Source organism: Rhyacophila brunnea, unplaced genomic scaffold, assembly GCF_057557595.1.
Source record: "Rhyacophila brunnea isolate RB1 unplaced genomic scaffold, BYU_Rbru_1.0 scaffold_8, whole genome shotgun sequence".
NCBI classification, from domain to species: Eukaryota; Metazoa; Arthropoda; class Insecta; order Trichoptera; family Rhyacophilidae; genus Rhyacophila; species Rhyacophila brunnea.
The window spans coordinates 20,515,192-20,530,642 of NW_028233350.1; the positions used below are offsets into that span (position 1 = coordinate 20,515,192).

At 30.7% G+C, this 15,451-nt stretch overlaps 1 protein-coding gene across 3 annotated transcripts; it reads right to left on the minus strand.

The window, feature by feature from the left end:
• Positions 1-1,744: 1,744 nt before the first annotated feature.
• Positions 1,745-14,822, minus strand: LOC147064028 (uncharacterized). Of its 3 annotated transcripts, none has more exons than XM_085958887.1 (4): positions 14,670-14,822; positions 11,517-12,565; positions 8,001-8,220; positions 1,745-3,390 (listed from the first exon to the last, which is right to left on the minus strand). In XM_085958887.1, exons 2-4 carry the CDS (start codon positions 12,435-12,437, stop codon positions 3,056-3,058), a joined length of 1,476 nt encoding a protein of 491 aa, XP_085815013.1. In that variant the 5' UTR covers positions 12,438-12,565; positions 14,670-14,822; the 3' UTR covers positions 1,745-3,055. The 3 variants fall into 3 exon arrangements, with proteins under 3 accessions (XP_085815013.1, XP_085815015.1, XP_085815014.1); XM_085958889.1 differs by lacking the exon at positions 14,670-14,822 and adding an exon at positions 14,614-14,667; XM_085958888.1 differs by lacking the exon at positions 14,670-14,822 and adding an exon at positions 12,797-12,999.
• Between the last annotated feature and the right edge of the window lie 629 nt (positions 14,823-15,451).

The following is a 15,451-nucleotide window of genomic DNA, read 5'->3' on the forward strand; positions in this document are numbered from 1 at the left end:
CCATTCGAAACCCCCGCGATTTATTAGTGAAATTTTCTTTGTTTTATCAATACACGCCCCATTTACTTTACGTGATCGCTGATATGAAATTCGAAACAAATTGCAGTATGGAGGTTTGTCACCAGACATAAAAAAGGCCCTGATGCCCGACAGTTCCAAATTCCAAATCAACGATTTAACTTTAATATCAAAACACCCCCCCAACTAAAAGGTTGCACAGCCCTACCTCACAAACATTATCTTTCAAAACGACGATGCGAATCTCGGGTATCCACGGGCAAAAAGGGCGAATACCTAAGCCCAGCTACTAGGAAATGGTAACTTGCCGAGAGACAAACAAAAATTTACCGTAATTTTTGTTTCATCCCTTTGCCCCTCCCTCTTGTCTCATGACCGATAGATCCGTCGTAGATAATTGCGGGCAGTACAAATTCTCCCGGGAGAGTGGTAGGTGTCCAGGACCACGTGCTCGGCGTGGCCTGGCCACGCTTGTCTCAATATGATAAGTTAGTGAATCTCTTTCCCCGTTATTGTGTTATTAATAATCCCTATAACCACCTCAAAACCACGCGTCGCGTCCCCGACAAAACGTTTTCGCGCCGTTTGGCCAATGTGTTCAAACACGTGCTCCCACATAGTGCTCCCACATAGTGACTGTGCCGTAGCTAAATCTAAGACTCCTTTAAGTGTAATTAATAATGTAACCCAACCAATGTCTGGAAAGTTAATGTAATTAAACGTCCCTGCGCAGGGAAATTGTCAAATCAAAGACGTGTTTTATCTTGAATTATATGTCCTGATGTCCACACAACCCTCAATCAAGGTGATACTCGTGAAGAACGCTGCCAGCATACATGTGAGTTCCCCACCTATTCCTCTCGGTATCAATACTATAATATTTTCACGGGAATATATTTATCCGTATTCTTTTAATTACACCGAGATGTTAAAGAGAAAATGTTTGTGACCATAAAGATTCAATCTGGATATGACTTGATTAGTATTCCAAGTTTAAAAAAATATGTGCATATTTATAAAACTGAGTGGTGTGAATATAATAATATTATGATCCAAATATTTCGACAAAAGAACACTAATTATATACAATAATTTAAAACTAAAATGTACCTATTATTAATATACTAAACAAGATTTACAAAACTTACTATCATTCAGCAAGAAAAAATATATATAAAATGTTCATTATGTTTTTTGTGGATAAAACCTTATTTTTGATTAAAAACAAGGATCTACTAAATCGTTCTCCTGTCCGTGAAAATTTAACAAATGCAAATCGTTTATTGAAATTTGTCTAATACTTTTGAAATCATCGTGTAAAATATATTTTTTAATTTTAAAATAAATCTAAATGACTAATCTAATCAAAATCTAATGTATTTCATCAAATTTTGTTATCTAATTATAATATTAATACTAGTAATATTAATACTTCATGGAATTTGAATTTAAATTCTAATGGATCTAAGTTTTGTACTATTCCATTTGAGTCGTTTTTGGCAACCCGAGGTTCGCCTTTCGGCATCTTATAGAATATAATATCTAATAGAATTTTATCTAATTATTTTGACGAAAATTACATTAGTTGCATTTTTCTGTTGGGATATATGTAAGAGAAAAAAATTATAACACATACTTACCTATCAGATAATCGTATTATTTTTTTTCACTGCGTGTCATGTGAATAAATGTTTTTTTTTATAAATGACAAAGACTTTTAAAAAGTTCATGGAAAAGATTTTATTTGTACAAACATAAACAAAGTACAAAGATTTTCTAACAGATACATAATTACGTATAATAGTAATAATTTCTAAAGCACTATATAACATTGCTATGAATAATATTATATTATTATCTATGAAAAATGGTTGTTAAAAATCCTTTTTTTATTATATCCAGATTAATATTTTACACGAGGAAGAAATAATTATTGGAAAACCTTCAAATTGAATCATTTTATTAAAAAATATATTCTATTGCATTTAAATGCAAGGTTTAATTATGTACATAAAACTGATAATATTTAGATTAAATTACTTTTAATAAATAAACATGACAGTTTCGTAAAATTACAAACATATCTGCAGTAAAAAGATAATGACATAAAATTGAGTTTGGGATTATTTTTTCTAATTCTTTTTGATATTATAATAAAATAATGTTTGTCTGAGGAGCACCATTTGGTGATATTCTAATTATCTATTATAATGTACTACAATGCTAAATAATTAACAGTACTAAGTCGTGATTGATTGGTCACTTTTGTTGTGTTTAACTTAAAAGTCATTAACAATATAATAATAATTAAGAAGACTTATACTATCTACAACGAAGAACAGTCGAAAAAAACAAGATCTAGTAAAGCAAAACTATAAATTAATATGACCTTGCACAAATTAATGCATAATACAATCAAAACGGATCTATTGATTTCATCACAAAATAATACAGCTATAATTTAGTCAATTCAGAAATCACAGCGGTTTTGATTAAAAATGAAATAAAATAACTATTTAATGGAATGATGATAATATAATAAGAGGAATATTGTATAACTAATTCCAGAATGTATTGATTTTAAAAACCGTAAAGAAACTTAAGTTATGTAAAAAAAATAATAACATAACAAAACAAAACATTATTTGTGAATGACAATAACATATAATATGATGGGTATCATCTCAAATGAAGGGTGGATCACACCTTTGATCATTAACTATTTAAAAAAAAAACATCTAGAATACTATGGTTTGACTACATTAATAGTTAAATAAAAGGTGAGTATTATAATAATTTTATAAAATGTGTGGTGTCTATAACTGTGTCAAGTTTTTAATTACTGCCAAGATAAACAGAGAAGGTTTAGTTTTGACAAAGTTTTAAAGCTGAAACATCAGTTGTCACTTCATATTTTATGTAAATTATTATATTGTGCTATTATTTAACTATATAAATGCAATAATTAATACATAGTTAGATGTTATTGGCAAGTCTCCTGAAAATCCTGAGAATCCTATACGCTAGCCAGATCGAATCAATGCTTCTGGTGGAAGGCGTATTCCTTGCCTCCTTGGTGACCGCCTTTCTTTCCATAATCGGAATGGTGAGCATGATGCTTGTCATATCCTGCTTCGCTCTTGTGCGATTTGTGATCTGCGTCGACATGTCCTTTGGAATGGTGACCCTTCTTCCCTGCGTGGTCTTGGTGCTTGGCGCTCTCGTGGTGGCCGCCCTTTTTGTGACCTCCATCATGCTTGTGGTGTTTGGCGTGGTGATCTCCATAGCGATGGTGGGAGCCGCTCTTGTGGTAATCATCATAGAACTTGTGTTCTTTGTGATATTCGTCCTTGTGGTATTTGTTGTGATATCCTGCAAAGGCAAGTTTAATGCATTACATTGTACAGTAGCTAACTTAAAACTAAATATTACTTTCAGCTGTTAATTTTTCAATCACATCCAATGTTCCATTTTAATCTGTGCTTAATATGTTGGTTTGTGAATGTATTTTCAATTCAGTCCAAGTACCCGATGGGTTAGGTTAGGTGAATGTCAAACGACCACTGTGTTAATATAACCTCCTCTCTATGGGGGCTCATACGCTTAGGAGAGAAATACTAGGTAATAGTTTTTTTTTCATTGGTTCTACAATCCGGTGTGGATCTTAGCCACCTCAAGAGGCTTCGTAACATTGAAAAATGGAAATTAGCCATTAAACTTGCTCACCCTATTAGGTAAATTTTTTTGGGTTAAACATACATTGAAAAATAACTGGTTAATTTTACTAAGCCCTTGACTTAATATAATAACACGTGGAAGAAAACGAAACAGCAAATAATATGTCAGTCGTATCTATAAAATGACGCTGTTGAATAACGAATCCAAAAGCGCGATTTAACAAGTGGAAACGCATTTTAAATTAAAATCAATAAAAAACGGTCGTACACGTTACCACTCGGCCATTTCGGGTGCCAATAGGGCAGAAAATGATGATGTACCATTACTACAATATATTTTTAAAATGTGTATTAGCATGTTTTCCGGTCAGATATCTATAAGTAGAGATATGTTTGTGCGGACGTATTTACTTTACAGAAGCTGTGTCAAATTAATAAGACGAAGCATAAAACTCATAGTTTTCTTCAACATATTTGGATAACCCACTATGATTTTTAACCGCATTCATTTAATATATTAGTTAAACGAAATTTATATTAGCAGACTCAGATTTAGTAAACGTCTTAAACCAATCGGCGGCCCCCATTTAATAATTGCAGAGACATTGCAAAAAGACATTGTTTAAATTTTAAATCTATTTATTTATATAAAATTATAAATTTGTAGTGAATATTTTTTTTAATTCTATAAAATTATTATCACATAGTTAACGTAGATTCTATTAGAAACAATAATGTTATTAGGAACAAATGTCTAAAATGCTCTAATAACCTAATTCCTATCTAAGTTTGCAAAAAATAATGAAAGTAAAAATAAAAGTTTTCATTGTTTTTTTTATGTGGTTGGTACCTATTTATTTTTATCTGGTGAGTAAAGCTGGGAAATCTTCATTCTGAGAAATTTTATTGACTCAATGCTAGCATTAAAATATGAAATCAATAAAACGTTTCGAGAGAAAAACTTATAGACATTTGATAGACCGGTGGTCACAAATCTGGTACGCCACCCGAAAGTTTATTTTTTTGCGATAAGTCTAAAAAGGTTTCCGACGCCTGAGTTTGACCATTTTATTGAAACTACGGATAATAATTAAATATGTAAAGTAAAGCTGTAGCGATATAGTACCTACTAAAATATTATATAGCATGCATATTATTGAATATTTACATATCACAAACTAATGAATCGTTCACATTAATTAGGCATAACTAGCATTGTTATATATGTGATGAAACAGCAATATGTATGTTTCTAGTTATTCAGTATTAGATAGTATATTAATTGAGATATAATTTGCCTGGTAAAATTCAATTTTGCGTTCCAGTTCGTAAAAAAGTGATTAAATTTAATTCCTTTATTTACATGTATAATATAATATTATTATATAACTTTAAAGTATAATATGAAACAGGTCGGACTTTAATACGCGTCGTCGACACCGTTTTTTTTTGCTTTGCATCATTTCCTAATCTTACATGCCACAAGTTTAAAGACTGATATTCCATTGACAGGTAATACTATTGTATTTAGGAAAGTACTTAATATAGATAAATATGTTAATACTTTCTCGCTCAGAATTGTCGAGCGCTCCGGTTAGTGAATTTTTTGTTTCGAGCGCTATGACGTTAGGTATTTCGGCTGTAACAGCATTATTGCGTCGAGACGATATAAAGATGCGAAATCGAAGTAACCAATTATTCACTAAATTGTGGAAATTAAAATTATTATTAAACTTTTTTTTTTTTTTCATAAAATAGTATTATAGCTTAACATGGCCAATGGTCTACAATATACAATATAAATATTAAGTAGGTATATCCATATTGATTATATTTATAAAAATGGTAAAGAATATGAAATGATTTTTTTTTAAAGATTGTATTGTTGTATTTGATAGTAATAATGAAAGACTATTATAATAATTTTTGTTGCTAATAACCAGAAATATAATTTAACAAGGCGTTAAGCAAATTTGTAATCGAATTGGCGTGACACTTAAATAGTGTGTTTTTATCATTTCAAAACTGTTCGGTACAATTTATTTATAAGATTATGAGGAAAGTTCTAATTTAACAAGAATGGATTTTGCGAAATCTGAAGCGAATTGATGAACTGAATCGAGTGTTTTGGTTCATTTCGAATGAAGAAGGAACTTTCTCAACAATTCGCCGATTGCTGAAACCGATGAAGAAATTTGAAACAGTTCAGTGAATTGTAAACACCTCCGTTACAAATAAACCAGATCAATTCGCTAATAAGGTAATCGTTGATGTAAGTCTTATTATCGCGATGTAGAATTTAATTTTTAGTTGACATACCTAGGCTATCAAAATAATGACAATAATTTATCACACATTTTTTAATAAGAGAGGGGCCAATAAAACGACGTGGAAGAGTTGAATTAATCCAATAATTAATTGTAAGTGAACGGCGTGGGAAAGGTAGACTACCTATTCATAATTATTGATACTTTACGATATCTGAAATACGAAAGAAGTTAATATTCTAATATGATTTTAATTTTCTAAATAATATAAGTATTCGGATTCAAAACACCGAGATTTCAAGATTAGTATTTTCGGGGATCGAAGGTTTAACCAATTTTTCACGTCCAGCAGTTGCTTTTACCGTAGGTCTTTAATATAAAAAGTAGATAGAAAGGAAGTTTTATAGTATCCTGCAAGACCAAAGGAAAAAATACGTAGGTAGGTAATAATATATGCTTATTTCAAAACCTTTTTCGAAAAATCTTAAAACTACAAACTTTCAAACTACAATCCTAACAATCGTAAATAATTGTAATGATTACACGCAAACTATAAGAACTGTCTAATAGAATAAATACGTATTTTATTTATAAATTATCACTTTCGTAAAGCCATTATACTCTAATGCGTCAATTACATTGAGCTTCTTTACGAGCTGTTTGTTGGCGAATTTATAATCTGCCTGTAAAGTCGCCCAGTGTAATCATCGAACAAGCTGACATTTCGATGATTACACTGGGCGACTTTACAGGCAGATTATAAATTCGCCAACAAACAGCTCGTAAAGAAGCTCAATGTAATTGACGCTTTATTCACAAAAATATGCTATTTTTACAAAACATAGATAAAAAATAATCCTGACTTCCTGGGATACTAATGTGCTTATTTCCGGAATATTGTAATCAATACATTGAGTAGACTCCCAGTATTTCAAGCCCCAATAATAACATTATACAGTTTGGGATTACTAGAAATATAAGCCAATATTATACAGCTGTTTCTAATTATTATTAAATTGTCATGTGCCTAATTGGTTATTAGCGAATTAACCGCACCAACCACATTATTTAATTTACCATTTATTTAAACTATGAAACAACGTTTGGCTATATCTGATATGTGTATTTAACCAGTTATATGTATACAATTGAATTTCTTCTTCATGAACATGTGTTTTAATATATAAATAAATATTATACACTAATCAATTATTTTATGTAGATAGGTAGGTACTTGATACACTATTTCATATTTTCCAATTTTAGTAGCTATCATAACTCATAAAAGTCATAATTCTATCAATGGATCATTCATATTTATTAGGTATTATTATCTCGTAAGTATCAGCACTATAAAAATTTTATATTTCTCTACATGTTTAGTCTTCCGGTATTAAATATGGAGAACAATCAAAGGGTTTGAATTATAACCATCGTATTAAACCGGAGTTTATAACCGGAGTATTATGAAATTATTGTAAGTTTCAAACTGAGATTGAATTGTTAACAAATTTTTATTCCGTACGTTGGAATATTAAAAGATGGTTGCCAGTTTTGACGTTTCGTTACTATATACGTTGTTCTTGTTTATCAAAATATTATAAATAATTTGATATTGGTGCGTATTAGTTATGTAAATAATTGACAAAGTCCTTTCACATGCAGTTAAAGCTACATTTGTATTATTTCCGTTACATTTTGTTTTAATGTAGTACCTAATTAATAAAATAATATCATTTATTCCGAATAAATTTAACTGTCAGAGCTTATCTTGATAATATTATCTATACAATTAAAATATTTATCGAATTATTTCTATGATTGAATCTTTTCTACTCTTCCTAGTTTCTAGTAGAATTCTTGTATTCCAAATATTATCATTATATATTTTTTAAATACAACAGGAGACGATGTCCAATTGTGGTAGTTAAATGAATCACGGCAATGCAAAAACTTTAGAAAATCATATACCTAATTAAATGTATTGTAAGCTCATCGGGAATCAAACCAGGAACTACCGGTTAATTAAATTGTATACCTTTAGTGTTGTGACCCTTCTTGTGTCCTTTCTTCTCCTCGAATTTCCCTCCCTTCTTTCCATGAGCAGCTTCATGATGTTCTCCATAATGACCAGCTTCGTCGTGTTCTTTGTGCTTCTTACCCCCGTGCTCGTCGTAGTGCTTGGCGTGCTTCTCGTGGCCTTCTTTTCCTTTGGACCCGTGCTCATTGTGATGCACGGTCTTGTGTCCTTTATCATCCTTCAAAGGAAAATGATATATAAAATATTACATATATTATAGTTATTATCCGACTTAATATTTAACCTTTCCTAGCAATAATTGAATGGGCTTTCCATACTAATAATACAATTGACTTGTGTCTTTGTCTATTGGGTTATAGCCTCAAAATGGCCAAAAACCTGGCTTTTAATATACTACTATGAGGGGAGGAATGGGTAGTTCTCTACCTGTTCGCGCCTTTAAAATAATCAATTAATAATCGATCTATTTTCCATTGTGTAGGTATTTTGTCATAGTAACGGAAAACTAAGTGCCAGGGCTCAATTTGGGCTATACCACCATCGGCTTTATTATGTAGGTATTTACATTTTTTACTCAGACGAAGTTGTGTATGATCGCTAGTATGAAATAGTATAACAACAAAAACTTTACTTTTCTGACGTGACTACTTTCTCTACAAAGCCGTGAACTATTGCGTTCTGTAATACTGGATTAATTAATAATCCTTCGTAGTCTGTATTCAAATAACATAGTAATTTAATTCTCTATATTACGAATAAAAAGTGAACAGAAAGAAAAATCTTTTCCGATATTATGAAAAATGTTATTTACACAAGGAACGTTTCGTCAGAAATTTTCTGAGACAAATGACAATATTTTTTGGAGAACGTAATGTACATATCATAAATATTTAACTTTCGCGGTATCTTATAAAATTCCGTCCAGAATAAACTTTATTTTGACGGTCACATCATTATTTAAAATAAAATGGTGAAACTAGCATTGTAATAATTTATGTATGATATGAAGTATGATGTAAAATACATTGTTTATTTATACCGAAGCTTTTGTTATATTTATGTGGTTTGAGTGAACAACGCTATGCTAAAATTAAAAGCTTTTCATGTAAACACAGTAATATTCAGATAAACAAAGAATAATAAATCGGTAATTTACTAGGCTATAAAAAATGGGGAAAAGTGATTTATGTGCCTACCAACTGATTTAAAATATTATGCTCTGATTAAATATGACCGACTGACTAATTTCCCGTAAACGGATTTCTATTTTTTAATCATACTATTAACGCGAATTTGACACGAAACATGGTTAAAAATATATCAGTCCCATTTTGTCGGCAGGCACTTACAACAGACATTTTAGCTTTGACCTCAATACGTCGTGTTCATTTGAAGCTAAGTTTGTATAAAATACAAATGCATGATTTAGAAAAATATATTTACGAAGCTTTTTAGTGAAACGTATGGAACAAAATAAGGCAGATGGCTATTGATTTGTAAAAGTTATTTAAGGCTACATAACCACCAAGTTTTTTTGGAAGCAGTTTCTGAGTAATATTTAAAATATTATGTATTAAATCTAAATCTTAATAATAATGATAAATAAACTTTAAATACGTTTTGATAACACATTATTTAGTCAAAACTCTGGTAACAATTGAAAATCATTTTGCAAAATTTATCACAGATTACAATATATTAAATAGTCGGCAAAATGCTTTAGGTATAACCGATTTACTAATGAAACGTGGTAGTAATGCAATTGAAAATACCCTGATGTATAATATGATGATGGAAAATAGATTACGATAGGGAATCTGTCAGAATTTATTTCAATATAATATCGAAAGTATTGAAGTCATTATTTGGATCCTAGATTAGATATAGATATTATATTAGAATATAATTATTATATTTGATCAGTTGATTGACTGGTTAACGAGCAGTAACAGGAAAAAAATATTTACGATAAGAATATCTCGGACAAAGAGTTGATGTAGATGTTTGACTGACATAAGAGCGAAGACCAGGACGCAATCATTGAAAACGTATTCGATAGATCATGATCGGATGCTTTCAATTAAAATGATATAAGTTTGTAGTAGGTACCTATATTTTGATTGACTTAGCGGGTTTAGTAAATTGGTTTTAATCGTTTTGACTGGAACCGACCAATTTAACGGTTTTAATTGGATATGCAGAGGATACTGAAACTGCATTTGAATAAAATGCATAGCCACCGATTGCTTGATTCAATTCATTGACACAATGCTGAAGGTTGAATAAATAGGTTTAAAGTTTTTTCATTAAAATAAAACAATCATATATTATGACTATACCAATTAATCACAATTATTACCCACTATAATATTTGTTGCCTAAGTGTCATTTTATTTTATTTTCGCTGGTTATAGCTAGTAAGTTGCAGATTAATATCTCCGTTCTGGATGAAATAAAAGTGATGAATTAGCTTTCTTAAATAATTATTGGGCTCCTAAAATTTTTGAAGTTCTTTGGTCACATAGCAATAAGGGGAAACGATACTTTATTGATCGATACCGGAAGCATCGTGGATTAGACCAAGTGAATGAATCTACGGAAATTTTATGCTTTCTCCGTGGAATATAGATATCGCAGGAGAAATATAACTTAGACAATAAGACGTTACATTGTCACAGGAAGAGTAGATGTCCAATAATGGATATATTTAATATTCGGCACACAAGAAAAGTTAAAGATTCGTTGATGAGCAGTGTTCGGAAAATATAATAAGAACATCTCGGACAGAGTGTTCTTGCATGTGGTATGCAGTTGACTCCGACATTGTTTTAAGAGCAGGATATTACGATTCTCAACTGTGAATATTAATTAGTCATGTTAACTATAATTATTAATTGATGCTTGTACACTTAAGAATGATTATACCAAAAAATATCCCTTCAAAATTTATTAATAAAAATGTAAACAAAACCATTTCGAGGTGAATGATATTTAAACCAATTGAGTACCCATGTTCTATAAAATGAATGAATGAATGAATAGGAAAACAATCCTTGATGCATGTACCTATATTGTAATGTATTTTTAAGCTAAGTACAATATAGTTTTATGACATAATATAGTGAATGCATTATGAATATTATAAGATAGATACATTATTGCAATATGTACCTACGTGTGTACTTATTATGTTCCAAACAGATTTGAAAAATAAGATAAAATGCAGGTAAACACCGATATAGGTAAGTTTTACGTACATACTTTGTTAAAAAAGTATTAAAATATTATCTTTTCTCAACCGTGAACTTGAAATTGATACCAATGTAAGTAAAAGGAGTCAAAATACTTCTAAGATAATAAATCAACCTTATCTTCAGACTATAATATCAGAAAGCGACTTATCGTATGTATGTATGAATCATTATTAAGTATAATATTATACCCAATGAAAATGTAGAGAATATATTGAACCATGGCTGAGAATATACGTATTATAATACTGTAAGTTCATACCTTATGACCATGTGCAGCCTTATGCTTATCGTGATGTTCTTGACCACCTCCTGAAGCATGATGGTGTCCATGCTTATGGCCATGTCCGCCATGGCCGTGAGTTTTTCCAGTTGCGGCTCCAGACTGGTCTTTGGCGTATCGTTCTATCGGGGGTGACCCTGCGGCTCCTGCAACCCTGTGATAATGTTCAGCCACTGGTTTTGGATAGTAAGCGCCATTGACCGGAGGTGCAGGCGCCCTGACGTACTGGACACCTTGGTGGAGTAGTTTTTCTGGAGGTGGCGCTTCCCTTAGTTCTCGAATCTCCGAAGCAAATGGCTCTTCCTCAGCGAATTCGTGAACTTCATATTGTATTGATTTTTTGACGCCTCGTGATTGTCTTGGAATGTTCCTAGATTCTGAATAGATTGCGTCTGGTTCTTCATATCGATGATTAGCGTGCCTAGTTTCAGTATAATCACGAGTTTCTCTTGTATGTCTTTCTTTTGGTCGTTCTTCTACATGTTCTTCATCTTCTTCCAAATGACGAGTTCTTCTTCTTTCGCTTCCGGCTTTTGGTTCTATCTCAATTTCTTCCAATGGCTCTTCGTCAACTTCAACATCTTCAGCGTTCCAGTACTGCTCTTTATCATACTTTTTTTTGTCATCTGCAAATTCTTCTTCCACGAAACGTTTGTGTCGTATGATATCATCTCTCTTTTCTCTGTCGTAGTGTTTTGGTGGACGGTCATCCAGTATTTCATCGCGACTTACAATGTCATCTGTAAACTCTGAGCCGTAACTTTCCTGGTCCGAAAGTCCAGAATCAGTGTACTGGACGCGAGAATACTCATAATCTGGTGATTGTTTTGCAACAGTCTGTCCCAGAAACGCGACGAAAAAAACCGCAAGCTGACATAAAACTTTCACTGTTACATTCATTTCACGTTCGATTGATCACGGCTCATGCAAGAGGTAAAATTAAACTGAATATATAATTCACTATGTAAGTATTTATATTGCGAATCAGTCTAAATTGCCACTTCCCCTTCGCCGGGACTCGGAAAGATCTAAAAGATTTCACAAAATATGGTGTGATAAGTACGCCGCGGTTTACTTAGATTGAAAATCTAAGTTATACCAACAGTACTTCGATAACAGTTAAAGGTCGAGGACACACCATATTTTGTAAGATTAAAGAATGCAAATAAAACACACCATTACAACCATATAAACAGATTAAATATTTACTGAAAAAGAATTGATGTAGTTAGTCTATGCTACTAGAAAACTAAACTTACTTGTGAAAATTAAATTAATATATGCGTGTGTTTTATTGATAAGACAAAAAGCACGTGTGTCGTCACAGTTGAATTACTCAAAACACAAACATAAGAAGCTTCACTATTTTTTTTGGCTTGACGTAAACACAGACTGAACTCTGTTTGAGATTGCCGTTTGAAAGTTGATAAACAACTGAATTTATATTTTGGTTTGCGGTTTGCTTGAAATGACGGACTTTTTATTGATATGCGACTATTTAAAGCGTGAAATACCGCCGATTTGATGCGGACGGCCTGGCGAACGGTGAACTAATGTGGGAGGCAGAAACGAAACATCACTATCTTATTCGTTTATATTTGCCGAGAAAGACTCTTTCTTGCCTACCCACATTTTATTTTCTGCCTTTTTTTCATAAAACCAGCCGACAATATGCTTCGTCACGCTGCAAAATTCGGATGACTTCAAAACGACGGTAGGAAGATAATATTTGCAAATTTGAGAAATAATTTTATATAATAACTGGAAGAAAACAAAACTATATATTTTTTTTCATTCTTTACAACTGTCTTAATTCTATGGAAAATATTTACGGAAGTATTGAATTTAGATCAATTTATTGCAAACTCAAACGTAACAGTTAATAGTAGTAAAAACTCCTGATTTTAACGTAATTTATTACAACATATTACAGAAAAGATTCACAAGTAGGTTAAGTACCTGTAACAGTTAACACCTGTAATAATATAAAGTTTAATTGACTCACGTAAGTAACTACTTACCATAGTTTAAAAAAATCTATGAATTTATTACGTAAGTTTGATTATTGTGTATCATTATTTTTATTTCAAAAAATATTATATGTTAAAGTACATATTGATTATGAAACAGAAAGCGAATATAATGAACCTACGTATTTCTCACAAAACACCAATAAAAAAACAACGCAGCAAGGTCGCGGTTAGATAGGAATTCAACGAAAAATGGTAAATTATTTGAGAAAGCGATAACTACAATAATACGAGGCCAGCTTTCATGAATCGAAAAAAATATACTTAACTGTGAGAAGTTAGAATTGTTTTAGTTTTTTTTTTAAACTTTTAGTAATATGTAATTATTACGGTATACTTTATGAACACGCAGCTAAGTTTAAAAATCTTCTCAAAATTATTAAGAACATCGACTCCATAATATTATTAGATGGTAAATTGCATTAAAGTTTTCGAAATATAAATACCTACTCATATTTCTGCCTTTTAATATAAATAAAACCGAATTTTATATAATACTTACTTACGTATATTTCACATTACAGTATACCGATTGATTAATTATTTAAAATACCTGATTTGTTATCTTAGAAAGACATATAATGGTTAGTTACTCACAAAAAAGTCGCGAAAACGTCTTTTAATTATTGACTTTTTTTGTTTTGAAAAGTGTTAGAAAACTACAAAAAACAAACAACTTTCTAACCCTAGCTTCATTTTAATAAAATATTAGTGAAATCTATTCATTTTAATACCGAAGAATATTTAAAAAAAAATATGACATATTACATTATATTCGCAAAACATTATTATTTTGTTAGATTTTTGCGTATAATATTATTTGTTGTAGGTATACTATTTAAATAAATCATCTAAAGTTATATGCAAATACTAGTAAGTTATGCAGGTAAAAATAAATTAAAATGTACGACGAATTATACAATTTTATTTAGCTATATTAACTAAAAAATATATATCGAGTGTTCCCCAGAAAATAAACTAGGTACCAACAATAAATTAAATTAAATATCAACAATTTGTTCAATATGAAATGACATGAGTATTACAGTTAAATTAAACAAGCTGACGCACTGATGAGGTAGACAAATGGATAATAACTTACTTTAGAAAAAATATTTTTTTTTTTTAAACGTTTACATTTCGACTACTTTCGTGCACTACTTGATTAATAATTAATGCAAATAAAATATTCTGACATTATTTATATGAACTCGGAATATTTGATTGCTGTTATTTGCCAGTTTCTTTGTGGATTGAGAGATAATAATATTTTTGAAACTTTTTGTGCAATCTTTAAATTTGGAAATGCATATAAGCCTGAGTAAGCATCTTATTTACTTTATTCAAAGTATAAGAGCGATGTTATAAATCTTTTCCTTTTTCATTTATTTCAAAAACTTTGGTTGCGTAGCATCTAAAACCGTATGAAAGTAAGTACCATTTAAAATGTAATTATTAACTTAATAAAATAATAGATAATTCAAAATATTTAAATAAGTCGTAATACATTCTGCAATAGAAATAGCTTGGTAAACCTTTCATCCAGTAGTGCACGGGTTTTTATTTAATTTATTCATGGTGGAAGGTTGTAAGTGGTAGACATATAAACACGTACCATACATACATATACCAACACGTTGTCATCTTTTGAATAACCTCAGAAAGCAAAAACTTAAATATAAAATAATTAGAACATAGATTCCAAGAAATGGCTATTATCCATAAGCTACTGATCCATCGATGAATTTCAATGGATCGGTATTTGTGTATTTCTCAAGCTTTTTAAAATGATGTAGTTTTAATAAGATATATGTCGCAATAGAATATAATATTTAAATAATCATATTATTAGTCACATCAATAGTCCACAATTTTATACCATCA

Excerpts from the sequence above, each read along its gene's own strand:
- LOC147064028 (XM_085958887.1), bottom strand. The coding sequence starts at position 12,437 with ATGAATGTAACAGTGAAAGTTTTATGTCAGCTTGCGGTTTTTTTCGTC. Across the intron at positions 8,221-11,516 it reads AGGCTGCACATGGTCATAAG|GATGATAAAGGACACAAGAC; the intron begins GTATGAACTTAC and ends TTTCCTTTGAAG. Across the intron at positions 3,391-8,000 it reads GAAGGGTCACAACACTAAAG|GATATCACAACAAATACCAC; the intron begins GTATACAATTTA and ends TTGCCTTTGCAG.